We start from the raw sequence: 17,166 nt of genomic DNA on the forward strand, positions 1-17,166 counted from the left end.
ACACACACCCCATGACACAGGTGAGTGCACAAGTGTGGCAAGGACTTGGTTCCCAGCAGCCCAGCACCATGCTGGCCATGAAGCACTCTCACAAACCACTGGAGCCTGGCATGTTCCCAGAGACCAGAAAACTGCAGACAAAACTTAAAACTCTATTAAAAAAAAAAAAAAAAAAAAGTGTAGCCTCATCAAGTGACCTCTGTGTTACTTAAATCTCTGTGGTCACTAAAACCCAGAAGGAGGGTATGTATGTTTTTATTTTCTGTAGTGTGTACTTTTTTACAATAAATACCTAGCATTTTTAAATAAATCAGTGCTGTCCACTGATACACTAGGAAGATTTAACCAAAATGTACTGTCTTATCTTTTAAAAACTGATAAACTGTGAGAACACTAGGCTTATTTTGGAATAAGAAAATATTCAACTGTACCAAAGATCCCTATAAATAACTTAATTAGATTTACTGCTTTCCATACAGAGTAAGGGAACATATACAGAGTAAACCATTACTGCCTTTGGGTTAGGAAAGGAGGATGGAAAGCAAGGAAAGAACCAGAACACACCTTTAGTGAACTATGGCTTCTCCCAAGAGGTCACTTCATGTACCTGGCTGAGTCTTGTCCTTTCCACTTAACTTTTTCTTTTTGGGCTCAATGCCACAGGTTTTAAGGTTCCTCTGCCTCACCAGTGCCAGTAGAAAAGACAAGCCACACTGTCAACTGCCTTGATTTAGGAGATTCTCACCCTAGAAGGCCCAAATCCTACTTTTTTCTATTACTAAACAGCCAGTGGATATGGGGTATGAAGGGCCAATAACCAGAGTCTGTCCAGAGAGGTTGTGTAGTCAATTCTATTAAATTAGCTCCAGCTATTTTACTGCAAGTTTAGCAAAGACAAGATTTCTTTGACCTGGCTGATGACAGGACACAGGCTCAGCTCAGCCCTTTGCCTTTGAGGGAGAGGTGCTGTTTTCTCCCCACATCCTCTGAAGAGGACACTGGCCTCTCTGTTAGCTTTGGCAGTTTCCTACAAACAGCTCTCCCCATACTTACATGTCAGGTTTGCAGATTCTATTTAGGAGCTTGTAAACTCCAGTCTGGAACCATGCAACAACTGCACTCATCTGAAAACATAATCTTAAGTAGATTGATTAATGCAACAAGGGAAGGCCCTACTTAATAATTTTGTCACCAAGGACCAAGTAGGTCCCTTTCATTCCCATCCTGACAGCTGGATTAATAAAACCAGTATTAGTTGGTATGGAAGTTACCAAACCAGCTGCTACCACTAGAAAAGGTTCATCCCTGGGCCTGAATTCCCCCAAATATTCTTCAGAATAATTCTACAAGCCACACTTTGTGCATGCACTGAAGTAGGTTCAGGCTGTGTGCAGCTCAAGTCTGTGTTTCCCACACCATCTAGTGGCAATCCTGCAAATGTGTTGGGAATTAACATCTCACCCAAGACACAAAACCAAGGAGAAATCACAGCTAGGCCTGCAAGGGACCCATCACACTGCTGGGGACCTACAGCTGCTTTGAGAGCACATTTTAAACCTACAAACAAGCTGAACATTGTGGGGCCTGTGGTATTTATGGGAACACTGAACTAGATCATTTATTTCATAGCAAATCAGCACCAACATACGGAACAGGGGCTCTGAGGAGGGCAGTGGTGCCAGGAGAGGTATTGGGTGCCTCAGTGCTCCACACACACACAAGTGTGCTCAGGTGTCTGATCTTTCCTGCTGCCAGTGATCACAGTGGCATCACATCACACCAAAAGTGGTGAGGCTGTTACAGACACTGAGACAGCGTCACCCGCAGAGAAAGAACAGGGTATGAAAATACACCAAGGACAAGAGTTTGCTGCATCTCATTCCTGAAAAAGAAGTTGAAAAAGTCTTCACTTTGTTTCCCTCCCACAGTAAACTGAGTATTTGAATCCCTTCCTGCTGTCAGACCCCAAGTCTGCTTTGTGCTTCTGGAGCAGTAAGAGGAAGGAAGGAGCGGGGTCTACAGGACTGAGACAAAAACTCCACGGCACAGCTGATCCTACAGACTGACCTGGAAGGTCAGAGGGTGGCCAGCTATGAACACAAGGAGTTGAGCTCTGAGTAGGTTTGGACAGGGTTCTCCACAAGCTCTGGAGGCACTTCTGATCATGCCTTCACTTTGCAATCCAAACCCAAGTGAGCAGAGCAGATTTCTGGTGTGCAGATCAGGAAGCACAGCAAGGTCCTTCTGGGATTAACAAGATCCTTATGCTTCCATTATACCCTTCACACACTTCACTCACTTTGGCTGTAACTCTTGAGGAAGACCCTTACTAATCAAGTTAAAATATGAATTAGACTTCAAGAAGGTTTGAAACAGATACTGGATTTATTGGTCAGCTATGAGTAGGAAAATACATTGGTAAAGAAAAAGAAGACCCTGTATATAAATATAATACTAACTAGTTAAAATTTGACCAAGAAGAAAGTTCCACTGAAGAGAACAGTAAAAGCCCTTGTTTACCATCAGACCATATTCAGTTTCCCATTTATCTTATTGAAGAGCTGCCTATAGACAAATGCAACATTCTTTGAGCTTAGTGCAGATAATGTGCTGGTTTTTGTTACATGAATGGTAAACAAGAGTTAGTCCAGTGCATTACACATTATACAGAAGTACTGTGAATAAAGACTAAGATATTCTATTTTAGACACTACTTAAACATACCAAGACACTTAAGTGTTACAAATTTATGCAACCAAAAGAAAAGAATAGCAGTTAACATACTAAAAAATACTGTGTCCGGCTGGATGAGAAAGGCTTTGCTACTGAAGCGGTTAACTGAACATTTCAAAGTTTTACAGTGTAATTAATTTTCTTTTTCCCCCTCCCCCATAATGGTGTTGCAATTATTTTGTCTTTCATGCAGGTTTTGCATGGTTGAAAAAGCAAAGCATAAGCTATTTTCTAAGCCTGCTATTAAAAAAAAACAAAAACAACCTTGAGAGATTTGCTGAAGTTACATCAAAGATGCATACAATGTTCTTAAAATCAGTTGAGTCCAATGCTAGCCAAATTTATCTTTAATTTAAAGCTGCTAAAAGGACAAAATAATTACAACACACACCAATTTATATGTTCTTTCCCCCCTACTTGTGTTATGTTAAAAGCAGTAACTTGTGGTATTAGTCTTGTACTCTAAACAATTGTTTTAGTTAAGGGTGTAGTTCAATTTACACTTTGACACCCAGAACTCTTGGTAAATGTAAATAAAACTAGACAAGATATGGCAGAGTGTATTTTAAGTGGAAAAAAGCCTGGTCTTACCTAAATAAATCCTTTCAACCCCAAGGATGTTCTGTGACTTTTGCTGTATGTGCTTTTACAACAAGAACACTGAAGGTACATTATGGCAACACCCAAAACCACCTTGAATAAAAATATTGTAAATAACCATTTCATGTTAAAAACTATGAAGCAAACATTTTGATTTTGTGAAGACACGGTTTATTGCCTTATTCTATGTTATAGCTGGAAATTGAGACTTTAGAGTTAGATTTGTTTGACACAAGAATGTATTTTCTTTGAGAGATTGTTTGACAAAGTTTATCTCAGCTCTGTTTTGGTGCCATCTGGTGTTTCCCTATTTTCAAAACATTTCTCCTTCCTTCCTTCAGCCCCTGAGTCACAGCTGCTGTCCAGTTAAAACCCAGTGAAGTCAAAGGAGTGTCTTCAATGGATTCAGAGGGTTTTCAATCAGGACCTGATGGACTACTATAAAAGCTGGAGGAAATGGTTATTCAAATGGACCCTTAGACCATAAGGTGACTAAGCAGGAACAGTTGTGTCTCCAAAAGCACAAGGGGCCATATTTTCACATGCTGTCATAAATTCAAATATTTTTTAAGACTAAGCAATAGAGGAGAACACATACTGGATAAAGCTCAAACCTTTAGAATCTAACAAGTGCACTCAAGCTCCAGCATCTATTAAAGTAAATTATCCCCCTCTAAAAAAATACAAAATGAGTAAGTGCTTCCCTTCCCCTTCCGTAAAGCTTTCTGGACTTCTTACACAATCCAGATATCAGAAAAGAAAAATAGTTTGCTTAGTCTGACAAGCTAAATTGGCTCATCATTACTGGAAATTGTCATGATGTACATTACCAAGACATCATTAAGGAAACATGAGTAAAACACCTTTTATTCACACTTTACAAAAAAACCCCAAAAAACAAACAGAAAAAAAATAACACTACGCATTAAATCTACTACAGCAATACTACCAGCATTTCAATGTACTGATTATAAACTGGACATGTTTGGTGTTTTTACAACTAAAACCAAAACAAGATAACCCCAAGAGATCAGGTCCCAGACAAGGATTCAAGATCAAAATTTCTCGTATTGAAATTTTAAAATGTACATTTTACACATCCGAACTGTTTGCAATTTTTCTTTGAGCTTAAAACAGAACGGTTTGAGCACATTTGTGTGCTGATACTTTTCAATAAAATTTTGAATCATTATTACCAATCAATTCTCTTATATATAAAAAATTCACAATATTTAGAAAGTTTTCTCTTAATGCTCAGTGTCCTTTTGCTTCCCTGCCCGCAGCTGAAACAAAAGCTGTTTAAGACCAAGCTCTATCTCCATTATTAATTTTTTTTTTACATTTATTATTCAAGTTGTATTAGTTTAAGGAGATGATGAATTCTCCCTTTTAGGATACAAATAGACAAGTTAAATTTGTAAGCTGTTATATACTTGGCTTCATGACACAAATGGCACTGAGGGTACACTATAACTTCGGTCTTGCTTGACACTTTAAAATAAGACTTGGTCACTTTAAAATATGATCTGAAGAATTGTCTTTGGGACCTGTATTGAAGATGCATTTATTTTACACTGCTTCATTAATAGAAAATGTAGGGCTAGGATTTTATCTTCAAGGAATTATACTTTCAGAAACTGAGGAACACACAAACGAAAGAGAATCCACATGATAGTAACTCTTAGTGGGAAAAACGGCACTGTGCAATGACACTGAAAGAAGCAGTGCATGGGCATTAGAAGCTAGAAACTGTGTACCCATAACCTGAACATGTTCCAAAGTGTGATATTCAATGCTTCACAAAGGAAAAAAGATGCCACAGCTTATACAAAAGTATCTTCATAAAATTTTCACAAATGTTAACATTATTTAAAAAAATAAAAGAGGATGCACAGGATCTCTCTGCATGCACAGGCAGTGCTAGTTGAGAACAAATTTAAGCAGGCACAGTGGAGATAGGACAAATATTTAAAACAGAAATGAAGAAGCTGTACACAAGTATCCTAGATTTTACTTCAAAAGTCAGAGATGAAAAAAATGTCTGACTGTGTACACATCAGCAATAACTTTCAATCCATTCAGGTCTACTTATATTCACTGCTCAGCTTATCTGTTCTGTGAGAACTCTATGCCTCTTTCTTTTTTTTTATCAGAAATAGAATGTATTTCGTTATCTCTGTAAGACATTAATATTTTATAGGTTTGGATTTTGAAAGCAATGTTCTCAATTGAACATAAAAAGTAGTATAAAAGGGCTAACGAAACCCTAACAGTGCAAATCATTAGCAGAGAAAACCTGTGACAACCTCTTTTACACGCTGGCCTTTATAACACATGAAAACAGATAAAAATTTAGCCTTAGTTTACAATACAATCATTTTCCAAATCTGATTTTTCTTTTTTTTTTTAAAGTACAAAATCTCATAAATCAGGTTTTCTGTTGTTCATATACAATCAATAAAGGCTAAATTCAAATTCTATATTTTACAAACAAGTCTGAAAAAGGAGGGAGTGAAGTACGGAGAATGTTCTGTGGATGTTCCTACTGGCCTCAAAAAAGTAGTGCTACAGATAACTGTGCAAAGAGAATACACTGTATAACAATTCCCTATTTCAAGGCATGAAAATGTCACGTTGGAGAAAAGAAACAGGAAGGTTAATTGCAATGTATTAAAGAAAGGTGCAAATGCACCAATCGCTGTGGAACAGTATACAAAGTATATTGGGCTCAGAATTGTGTCTGTTGATAGCACCTGGCTTTTACTATGTCTTTAGCAAATAATTAGATTTAAGATTAAGATTATTAAGAAAAAAAATCCCTGTTGGCCATACCTCACTCCTCTATATTCAGATTTTACAATTGTACAAGTTAGATTGAGGTTGCCCTCTAAAATGTATTTGACTACCTCCTGCCAGGGAGATGGATTCCATTTACAGGAGGCAGGAAAGGCAGCAAAAGCTCCAGTTGTGCAAAAAGTGAGAAGTGGTCAGAAGGGATGAGTGGATGTGGACAACCACTTATATTGTTCTCTATTAACCAATGATGATCCAAAGGTCCAAGAATGCCAAGTATGTTTAGCTGAGGTTTAGAGTAGAAGATGTAATCAATAATACCCTAAAACAAGAAGGGAAAAAAAAGATTATTGTTAGTATTTATTCTTGTCTTAAGTTATTATTCCAAACAAGAGGTGAGCTCAGAAATATCCCATTCCTTCTCTATAGCACATCACAATTTAGGAGATTTCTTCTTCCTATATCCAGTGGGATGCTCAATATAGATTAGGAAAACAAAAGAAAAGGCCACCCTTTATCACTTCTGCTATGCTTTTGTGGGTTTCAATTTCCAATCTCCCAGAGAGCTTCAAATCACATTTCACTGATTTTTAAGAGGAAAAAAAACAATCTCTGTTTCCCCAACAGAGAGCTCAGACTTTTCCAGAAGCAACATGGATTATTTCCTTGCACTTGACAGCTTAAGTGCCCCTGTCATTTAGCTTGGAGTATCAAAACACAAACTCCTTCTGTTTACAGGGATGGTTAAGAGCGCCCCAACTCTTGCAAAGCTGTTGCAAGTTATTAAAAAGAATAAGATGGTTTCTAGGAGACTGAAGTGTTGGGCATTCTAGTTTGCTATGTTTTAAGTATAAACTTGGTGAACTTAGCTACACACATTAACTCATACAACAACTTCATAGAGCAAATCACATTAGTTACACTTGAAAATGGAAAACCTTTCCAAAATATTAGCAAGTCCTTACCTTGAAGTCAAATGTGTAATTTGTATAAGGCATTAGACCATTCTCATAGGCACTCTTCAACTTGAAACCATGTGTAATTCTTCCATTTGTTGTCCCATTTTTTCCATTACAGCTGAAGTTAGTAAGACTTTCATTGTATCTCAGTTCCTTAAAATCTTTGTGGTTTGTTTCCACTCCACCAGTGCTCAAGTACTCAACAACACCTGTGAGGAGACACATTACAAACAAGAAGGTATTAACAAACATTCAGCAAATAAGTGTAGGTACTTCAAGTCAGACATCCAGCTTTAGGCTTTATGTAACCAAAACCTTAACAACACACAGTACAATCAACAGCAGTTCTTTTAAAATACTGCAGGGCAAAGTGTATCAAAAGCAAGTATCACCTAGAACAAAGTGACACACTTTGATTAGGAAAAAAGAGAAGATTAATAAGGCATAGACTGGGAAGGGAAGATGAAAAAAATCAGAAGTAAAATTCTATCAATGCTAGTTATTGGCTGCTTCTTCTTGTTTTTATGCTCATGTCCTGCTGTTTAATGCTCTTCAGCTAAAGTGTTTCAAAAAAGCCAACTTCTGAAACACTACTTTAAAATAAGTTAACTTTAAAGAGGCTGCAAAGCCAAATTGATTAGATTTGTGTCACAGAAAACGATGGTTGTGCCTCAATTTCAGAATAGCTGTGTTAAAGTTCTGGTAAAAGAAGCAGTAAAGTTGTTTTGAAGACAACCAGACATGTGAACTGGTCATTGCAATCACCATTAGTGATACTGGCCTCCCTTGGATCAAAAAGAATCCCATTTCCATTACTGCTGAGCAATAACTGCTCCTTAAAGCCCTAATAGCTGTTAAGAGCTGCCAAGATGAAGCCAGAAGGAAGGGGACCAGGAATGGAGATGAAGGATGGCTCCTGAGTACAGCACTTCAGCTGGGTACCTGAGCAAGTAAGGTGGCAGTCACTGAATGTGTTCTTTCCTTGCACTTTATAAAGTTGCCACCAAGTCAAGAAACAAAGTGCCATGCTAATAAGGAGCTCTGGAAAGTCCCCTTCTGAAGAGGATGTATTGAATTTTAGAAGTTCTAAAACATGACAGAAAATGATTGTATGGTAGCAAATTTAAAGGTAAAATATCTTTTCACACTTTATTTTAAGAAAACCGAATTATCAGCAACACACTCATGTCCTCCAGTTATTTTTGGAAGATGTTTTAAAATACAGGAACAAACAGGGAACAAAATCACAGTGGAAATACTTCTGAAAGATCAGATACAGCTTTACTACAGCACAAGCAACAAGGTCACTCACAAATGAAACAGTTCTCACTCCTCCTTCCCTTAGAGCTTATATTATCAAACAATGATATTATCAAACAATGCATTCTCCAAACAGAAAAATATACAATTGTTACACACTTGAAACAGTCAAAAGAATAAGAAATAGAACTCTTACCAGAGTCTGGTAGAGAATTGAGATCTGCACACAGTACAAGTGGAATGGTTCCAAGCTCTCCCGAAACACCAGGTTTGAGACTACGAGAAGCTTTGTCAATAATGTTCTTTACCTCAGACAGGAACATCATAGTCTGAACCAGCTTCACATCAGAATAATCTGGGTCCCAATGCATATGGGCATTAGCTACAAGAACTAGCTGCTTTTCCATCCCAAGATGTGGCTTTCCAGCTAAAATTTGAAATCAGTTATTTATTTAAAATCAGTCAGTGACAGAAAACACTATTATAAAAATTTAAACAAAATGTTTATGGGGACAAAAAATAAAAAATACCATATGACCTCAAGAGGGTTAAAACCATTTGAATGAAGAGGGTCAGATAACTCCTCTTACATTTAACAAGTGTTTTAGTTGATAGAAGGCATTAGGAATGGTATTTCACATTCAAGACCATTAACAGACTATCTTCTTAAATGTAATGCTTTTGTATTCACTGAATATTAACATAAGTAATGGCTAATCCTAATTACAGGCAAATAATGTTTTCCTAAAAAATTACAGCAGCTTTCCTCAGGCTCTGATAGCAAACAGGCTCTGTTCATATCTTATTAGGCAGCAAGCTCTGAATTCTAAGTTACCCACATTCTGAGTTACCTCTCTTGCTGGAAGTGTTTCTTAAAAGGCTTGTTTGCTACAACCTGAATTAATAAAATATCACTTGGATAAATATAACACAGGTTGAGTAGGTTCCCACTGTGATACTTATAAAGCCAATTTACATTTCCTAAATTAAGAATGACAGGGCAGAACAAACAGTTTGTTTAGGCATGACAGCAAAGAAAATAAGTTAAAATGATGGAGATACATGATCCAGAAACACACAACTAACACCACCTGATTCTTTGATACTTGTACATAGTTTTAAGAAAAAAACCCAAAAACCAAACAACAAAATCACTTAAGTTTTTATATCTTTTTTTCTTTAACAAAACAAGTAGAGGAAAAAAAACCTCATCATTTAAGCAATATGACTTTTCCTCAAAATCCTTTTTGGGAATAAATTTGCCTGAACATACAAACTGCAAAGCCAAATTCATGTGCAGAACCTAGCTTCTCTTCTTTATTATAACAAGAGTAATTTTTTTTCATTTACAAAATACCATCTATTTAAAAAATAAATGAAATGGGACTTACATGACATTTCTATCAATTCCTTTCGCAGTTCTAACAGAACAGCGACTCCAATGTTATCTTTTGTCATAACTCTATTCAGCATAGCCTCTGAACCTTCTGAGTTTGCCATTGCTAGTTGATTGAACTCAACAGTATGCTTTTGGACCAAAGTAAATCTGAAAGGAAAACATCATATGTAATTGTTTTCAGCAGCCAGATACAGTTGGAAATGTTATCAGTAATTCTCCTTTTAATTAAAGCTCAAACACATTTATGATGTGAAAATCTCAGCCAGTCACATAATTTCATAAAATCCTAAATTGAAATCAAGTGATATAGTTTTCATAGCAATGAAAACTATGTTCATGTAGTTTATAGTACCTTAGTTACAATTAAAATATTTTGTTGAGAGAGAGAGGTATTTTAGAAAAGTCATGCTTGTTTCTAACTCTGCATTTGTTCCTAGTTCAAATATGCAGATTTAACAGAGAGGGAGTAAATAATTTTCCAAGCCACTAGGTTGCAAACCTGGCACCTACATTTACTTATAGATACACAGGAATGGAAGTAGGAAGGGACATTATTACCATTACATCCAAAGCTGTACAGTGCAATATAACACAACCTGCAGCTCTTAAATGATTAGGGTTTTTTTACAGAGGGGCTAATGTATCAAAAAATCAATGTCATCTGAGGCCTTATTTCTGCAACTTGGGGAATTATAAATATCTTTACTCAAAAAAAAAAAAAAGGCAAGAAAATCTGCTTCATTTTTTCATTATTTCCTTCATTTTCTATCATTACACTCAACAAGTGAAGGATAATTCAGTGAACTCCCAACCAGCACTGCTCAAACAGAATGAAATGTCATTCAACTCAATATTTCAAGGTTAAATTTTTATTGCTAGTTCCACACAGAATGATCTCTGTCATATAAACCAGTCTTTCCAGGGGTAGGAATGCTCTGTATCAAAACCTTGCCTGGCTAGAAAAGGACAGTTAAAGGCCAACTGTGTGAATTGTAAGAGCCACCTGAGAAATTATGTAAAAGACAGCAAGAGACAACAGAAGGCTCAGCAAACCACATCACTTACTTTTCTGTTTTGAAAAATATTGCACAACCATCAACATGTTTTCTTTCCTGTTCTGACATTGTCCTAGCTCTAGATTTTGGACTGAAGAATCCATTATAGCCACGTTCTTTCAATTCTACCAGGAAAAAACTGTAGTACTGCTCCGTTTCAACCTCCTGCAAAGTTAAGGCAGCACAGCATGAATGTACTATTAGTGAAATATAGAAGACAGATGATATTTAGACTCTTCAGAAGTGTAAATCACTTTCAAATTAGATTTAAGGGGGAAAAAATCTAAAAATTAAGTACATGAGAGAATGCAAATTCAAGAGCAATATCCTTATTTTAAGAAAATATAAATTAATTTCTGTAATCCCTGGAGTTATGATTATCTCAAGCCTCTTACTTGAAAATGTGTCAATTACAGCCCCACATACACACACAGGCACAAAGACACCCCCACCAACATTGCTTTGATCAGGGGCTGCTGGTTCCCATTCCAACTGCGGGGGCTGAGAGCCTTCTTTTGATGTCAAGCAACAAATAATGTTCTAAACACCACTTTTTCTTTTGTTTGCAGAAGGTTTTGAAAACAGACTGTTTACTAAAAATACACTTAATGTGAAGAAACCAGCACACGGGAATAGAAAAGGAAAAGAAAGAATGGTGTATGTTTTTTTTACCTGCAGACTTATGATGTCAGCATTGCAGCTCAGTATTTCCTGCATAATGGCTTTTTTTCTGTATTCCCAGTTCAAGGCCCAGGATGGACAATAGCCATACAGCTGCCGGGTGGCATATTTGTCACAGAGGACGTTGTAACACATGACAGAGAACAAGGCTGCAGAACAATAATTTTAATTACACACTGATAGATTAAAAAAAAAAAATACAATTATGTTCTTGACTTTTGTCTTCTGCAAATTTATCAATTCACACTTCATTTGTTTCAACCAAAACACAGCATGTGTATCGGTGCTAAAAAAATTGTTAGTTCTTCTAGGGAGACAAATTACATGTTTGGACTTATGGCAGCTGTCTTCTAGCATTTAATTAGGAAACAAACACCCCCCTTTATATGGCTAACACAGTGAAGAGCAGAAAAATGTGTTTTATGTTGCTAAGTGGTGCTGAACTGTGAAAAGCCCAAAACAAAGTAAGTGTATTTGAACACTTGTATCTGCCAGCTACACAAAGGTCTGCAAGTCTACAATTAGAATCTCTAAAATCTACCTTAATTATTGCCACCACAAACTGTAACAGATCCATAGGCAGGGTGAGGATCCTTTCACACAAAGAAAAAGTGAAGGCAAATTAAACCCTCAAGTATTTCCACCTCAAAAAGCCATTCAGGCATAGGACAAGAAATATCTCCTCTCTGTATTAATTTGAAACAGGAGCAATAATGAGACAGGCAGGGGCAACTCAACAGGTAATCCAGCAGCATGGATTTGGGGGGTTGTTTTGCTGGGTTTTATAGGTTGGTTTGTTTTTAAAAAGCACTTAAAGAATTTGCAGTACAACAATGAGATACTCGGAAGCTCCTCTCAAATGTAGAAAAAAGAAACAAAAACACTGTTTGAAGATATAGAGAATTGAAGAAAAGAATCTTGGTCTGATTGGGGTCAAAGTATAGCATTTTGAAAACCAATAAATAGGTGACAGCAAAACAGAAACTGCATTAACATCGTGATCTTTGAAGCAATCACCTTAATAATGGGAGAATTATCAGTCTTGAAAGAGAAGACACTGCAATAATTGAGAAATTCACTAAGATTTTTTGGTGTGCAGCTAAATAGAAAAAACTGTGTTTTAAACAATTTATGCAGGAAAAAAAATAGCAAAGAATTAAACATGACCTGAATCCCAACAGCACGAAAAATGCTGACTCAAGGATGATACCCTGGTTACTTAACTGTACATTTTTTAGAAATCATGCTCAAATGCTTCAATTTTTTTATTCTTCAACAAATGTTAAATTAAGCCTGTTATAATTCCACCATTTAACTAATTGTGGCCAACAGTTTCAATTCCTGTGAGGGGGACCTTAATTAAAAATAAATTACTTTAGAGTGAAAGATGGGTAAATCTGGAACAGGTGTTCCAACTGGGATTGAATGACTTCAGCTGGCTGGTCAGCACTGCCCAGATGATTGGTTAATTTAAGCATTAACTTCTTTTCCAGTAAAGATCAACAGCTTTTATTAAAAGGAAAATAGAAGAAATGAGAAAGCCTTGAAGTGTTCCAGTACCTGTTGGTCTTGTACGGTCTGGTTCTTGCAACATAATCCAGGATCTTGGAGGTGGCTGTTCTGTCGAAACTATGGGAACATTTTAAAATAGAGATACAACAAGTGATAATCACATTTATTTAACACAGCAGAAAGAAATGTTTGAAGAATGATCACTTACTTCTTTTTGCAGTACCTGCCAAATTATCAAGCAAATAGTTCAGTAGCCGTCGTGTCCCATCTGGTTCCTGATACAGGTTCAGAATATCCTGTGTAAGTGGGTTTCCTACAAACCAATTCACAGGAATATTGAATAAAAGACACAGAACTATTGCAGACTTGCCTATCAGTGTTGAAAGCTGACATCTTGGAGACAAGATCTGCTATGAACTACTTTGGGATTTCAGATCTCAGGCCTTCAGCCCCACAAAACTCTGGATGTGTGGACAGCCCTAGTGAAGTTTAACAACATTCCCTGCTGATTCTGCTGTGGGACTGGGCATCCCAAAGGTGGTGCTTGGACTAAGAGCAGTGAAAAATCTGTGGTACAACAGGCAGAGCTGATGAGCACAAACACAGGAGCCACCTCTGCTCAGTGTGAAACATCTCCCAGGAGCTGATCTGACAGTCAGACCTCAGCAGAGACTCTGCCATCTGCCAAACATAAGCAGATTGCAGAAGTTGTCATGGACAACACACACTGCAAGTGCCCAGTTTTAAGGGGGAGTTAAACAGACTTTTGAAACTTAACAGTGTATAGAGGTATTATATCTATCAGTGCTTCTGATTTTGTGACTCAAAATTCCCCAAGGTCAGCAATTTTATAGCTAGAATCCATAAAGTTCAGAGGGGGAAAAAAAAAGAAAAATACTCAAATTGCTGCTTGCATGAACAGCAGAGAACCCTGCAGCTGTACAAAGGATGTTCCCTTTCTGGCTGGAGATGTACCACAGTTAACCACAGACTATTTCTTAGTTAAAACAGAATTGCATTCAAACCCCATGCAAGCAACAGAAAGCTTTTGCACAGTCTGCAAAAAGAAAAGGAAACCTCTTTCTATGGGCACTGCTCTGCCAAACCTGTTATTTTTCTAAATAATCCCTAAGTAACAGTATTTATAAATGTGGAGTGAGCAGCTACATCTGGATTGCTAATCAGTAACATTTTATGAACTAGCAGACTACAATCATTACAGCTCAGCAGCAGTATCACTAAAGAAGCACAGACACCAAGAAAAAAACAGCAGTACCTTTCAGACCCAAAGTCTGTAACTGGAACAGTTTTCCCAGCTCAAAAGGTAAAACTCGTAACAGGTTGTTATTTAAATGTAGTTCCCTGTAGACAGAGCAAGAATCATATGGGTCTGAAAACAGAGCAATGTTTATCTGCAGCAGTACAAAAATTGAACTAGAAGAGAATCAATATAGTAGCAAACCACAATATTGAAAAATTCAGAGACTAAACAGCAATTGTTAGGGAAATGCTACTGTACTCAGACACATACATCAGACAAAACACATTATGTTGAAGTACAGAGGAAAGGATCTGTGTGGAGAGTTTATCTTAAACAGTCAGACACTTGGTAAGCATTAGCAATAATTAAACACTTTAGTATCTACAAGTGATGATGCAGTAACAGCTCAGACAAACCAGACCATGAAACAGGTCAGCTGTGATTAAGAAATAAAAGGAAATGATATCCCTGAAATCAAATTTAAAAATCCAGGATCACGGCAGCATGACTACAACTATGGAATTACCATGCACTAGTCATTTACAGCAGTAATTTTCTGTTGGTTTGGGTTCATAATTTCAGTGATAAGACAAAATATGTGCTTTGAAACTCACAAAAGCAATATACAGACAGGAACAGAATTCATGTCCTGAATTCGGATATCCCAACAAACTGGGCAGAAAAAAAATAGACTTTTCACTTTCCTAAATGGATTCCCACTAATCAGTGAAGACTTTCATAGAATCAATAAATATAAAGTTGCTGCTCAAAAGTGTTTAGAACTTGGTACCTAGAGACTGGACAAGTATTTCTGGGCAACAAAAAGGAAACCTGGAAGCAGGAGTTAATTTAACCCTTGTTGATTTCCACAGAACAGCATTGGAGGGTTTCAGTGTCTTTCTTGTCATAAGCAGGCCAGAACTGACCCCAGGATTTGACTGCAGTGTCAGCACAGGGGGACAGTCACTGCCCTGTCTTGCTGCCACACTATTGCTGATCCAGGCCAGGTGCCATCAGCTTTCTCAGCCACCTGAGCACACCTGGCTCATGTTCAGCTGCTGCTGACCACCCCCACCAGGGAGCTTCCCAGACACTGCTCCCCCAAACTGGAGCACTGCTGGGTTGTGACCCAAGTGCAGGACCCAGCACTTCCCCTGAGTGAACTCACAGCACTGGCCCCATGGTCCCAGCCTGTCCAGATCCCTCTGAGCCTTCCTGCCCTCCAGCAGATCAACCCTTCCATCCAGCTCTGTGTCATCTGCAAATGTACTGGGGGTGCACTCAAGCTCTTTCAAGCATATCAAGAGGATCTGTTTTACAGCTGAGCTTTCCAAGATAACATGTTGCACTGTTTATTTTTCTCTCCTTTTCTGCAAAGATCAGAAATCCTACTGCTCTGACATCTCTTTTTTCAACTACTTGCAGTAAAAAGGGAGATGAAAGGAGTCTTGGGAGAGCTCTACAGTACAGACCAAACCCAGAGCTCCAGGTGTGGGAGCTGGGAGAGCTGTTATCAGTTCTCAGTGTTGAGAGCACAAATGATTTCTGTGGCTTGGGATATCAGCAATGCCCATGGTTGAATTACCCTTAGTTTGAACAACTTCCCAGAATCCAGGGGAAGAGTCTGCAGCAACACCAGCCTGGAACACAAAACCCTGGCCCAGCTGGGACCTGCAATGTGCTCTCACACATAAGATGTGCTTATGGGCTTTTCTTAACTTACACTACAGTAAAAAAAAAAAAAAAAAAAAAAAAAAAAAAAAAAAGGAGCAGCTGCAATTAACTGAGGAGCACAGTGGGTTCATGCACAGCTTTGCACATCTAGAGATCTGGGCTCAAGTGCTGTGTTTTGGTCAAAAATAGAAAGCTTACGTGATCCTAGACCTCAGCTACACATTTCACATTTACAAAATTTACTTCTCTCCTCAGAAGAAACTTAGGACATTCAAGAGCTGAAGCTTCATAGAATCAGCCAGAATAAATCAGAAGTGGTGTTGGGAAGAATGCATAATGACTTGACATTACTGATGACTCTGCACTGCTAAGCCATCTCCATGTCACAAGTGTTACATTTACAAAAATGTTTTAAAAAGAAAAAGACTGAAAGGAGGCTAATTACAAAGATGAATTTGAGACTATTCCAGTAAATCTAGGGCTGCTACCTCACAATATCCAAGGAGCTGAATAAACAAGAGAAGAAACCTGTAACTAATAACTGCTTTTAATTGAAATAGTAATGCAAAAAACTAGAGCTTAGAACAGACTCCTCTCCAGTTGAAAGCAACTATACAACATGCTACAAAACAGAGCTGCCAATTATACTTCAAAAAGCAAGGTCCCTTTGCTCAGCCTCCAAGGTTGAGGCTTGAACTGCTCTGGAATTTGAGCTTTTAGCACCAATTTAATCAGCTAGTTTAATCCTCTCCAACAGAGTGGGCTTTTCTAAAGGGGAGGAAAATGCAATGACAGATATTTCTATGTGCAAACTTGTTTTGCTTCCAATTTCATGAAAGCGGTGCTGGCAGTCCATTGCTCTATCATTCCTTTACTTCTAATAACATTCTTGTTACTTTCAGACTCTGCATTTTCTGGATTTGAGAAAGCTGTTCAGAAGTATCTTCAAAATTAAAAGCAATGAAGGCAATTACTGGCAACTGTCTAATAAACCAAAGATAAGGCTCTTCCTCTGGGTCAAGGGCAAAAGACTGTTGCCTGTAAATATTTACTTTACATAAATAATTTATATATTTATGTAACAGTGTTTTTACAAAGTAAAATGCTGCAACCTTAAGTGTAATCTAAATAGGCACCATTATTCACATTTCACTTCCAGGCTAACTTTGTACATCTTGGCATTGCAAAACTGAAGGGAAAAAAAACTTGGAAAGCTGTGATTACATTTTTTTTCTCCTC

General features: G+C 37.6%; 1 protein-coding gene across 2 annotated transcripts in view; it reads right to left on the reverse strand.

Annotated features, from left to right (window-relative positions):
* Positions 1-2,362: 2,362 nt before the first annotated feature.
* The window catches only part of CNOT6 (CCR4-NOT transcription complex subunit 6), a 32,598-nt gene continuing 17,794 nt past the window's right edge, over positions 2,363-17,166 (reverse strand). Inside the window, exons 4-12 of one of the 2 annotated variants that reach the window (XM_066559958.1) lie at positions 14,269-14,354; positions 13,216-13,305; positions 13,041-13,109; positions 11,472-11,629; positions 10,810-10,964; positions 9,737-9,891; positions 8,542-8,772; positions 7,092-7,294; positions 2,363-6,448 (exon numbers count right to left, since the gene is read on the reverse strand). In XM_066559958.1, the coding sequence (XP_066416055.1) occupies positions 6,236-6,448; positions 7,092-7,294; positions 8,542-8,772; positions 9,737-9,891; positions 10,810-10,964; positions 11,472-11,629; positions 13,041-13,109; positions 13,216-13,305; positions 14,269-14,354 (1,360 nt within the window). In that variant the 3' untranslated portion in view covers positions 2,363-6,235. Of the gene's footprint in view, positions 6,449-7,091; positions 7,295-8,541; positions 8,773-9,736; positions 9,892-10,809; positions 10,965-11,471; positions 11,630-13,040; positions 13,110-13,200; positions 13,306-14,268; positions 14,355-17,166 lie in introns of both variants that reach the window. The other variant, XM_066559956.1, reaches the window with a different exon arrangement.

Source organism: Molothrus aeneus, chromosome 15, assembly GCF_037042795.1.
Source record: "Molothrus aeneus isolate 106 chromosome 15, BPBGC_Maene_1.0, whole genome shotgun sequence".
NCBI classification, from domain to species: Eukaryota; Metazoa; Chordata; class Aves; order Passeriformes; family Icteridae; genus Molothrus; species Molothrus aeneus.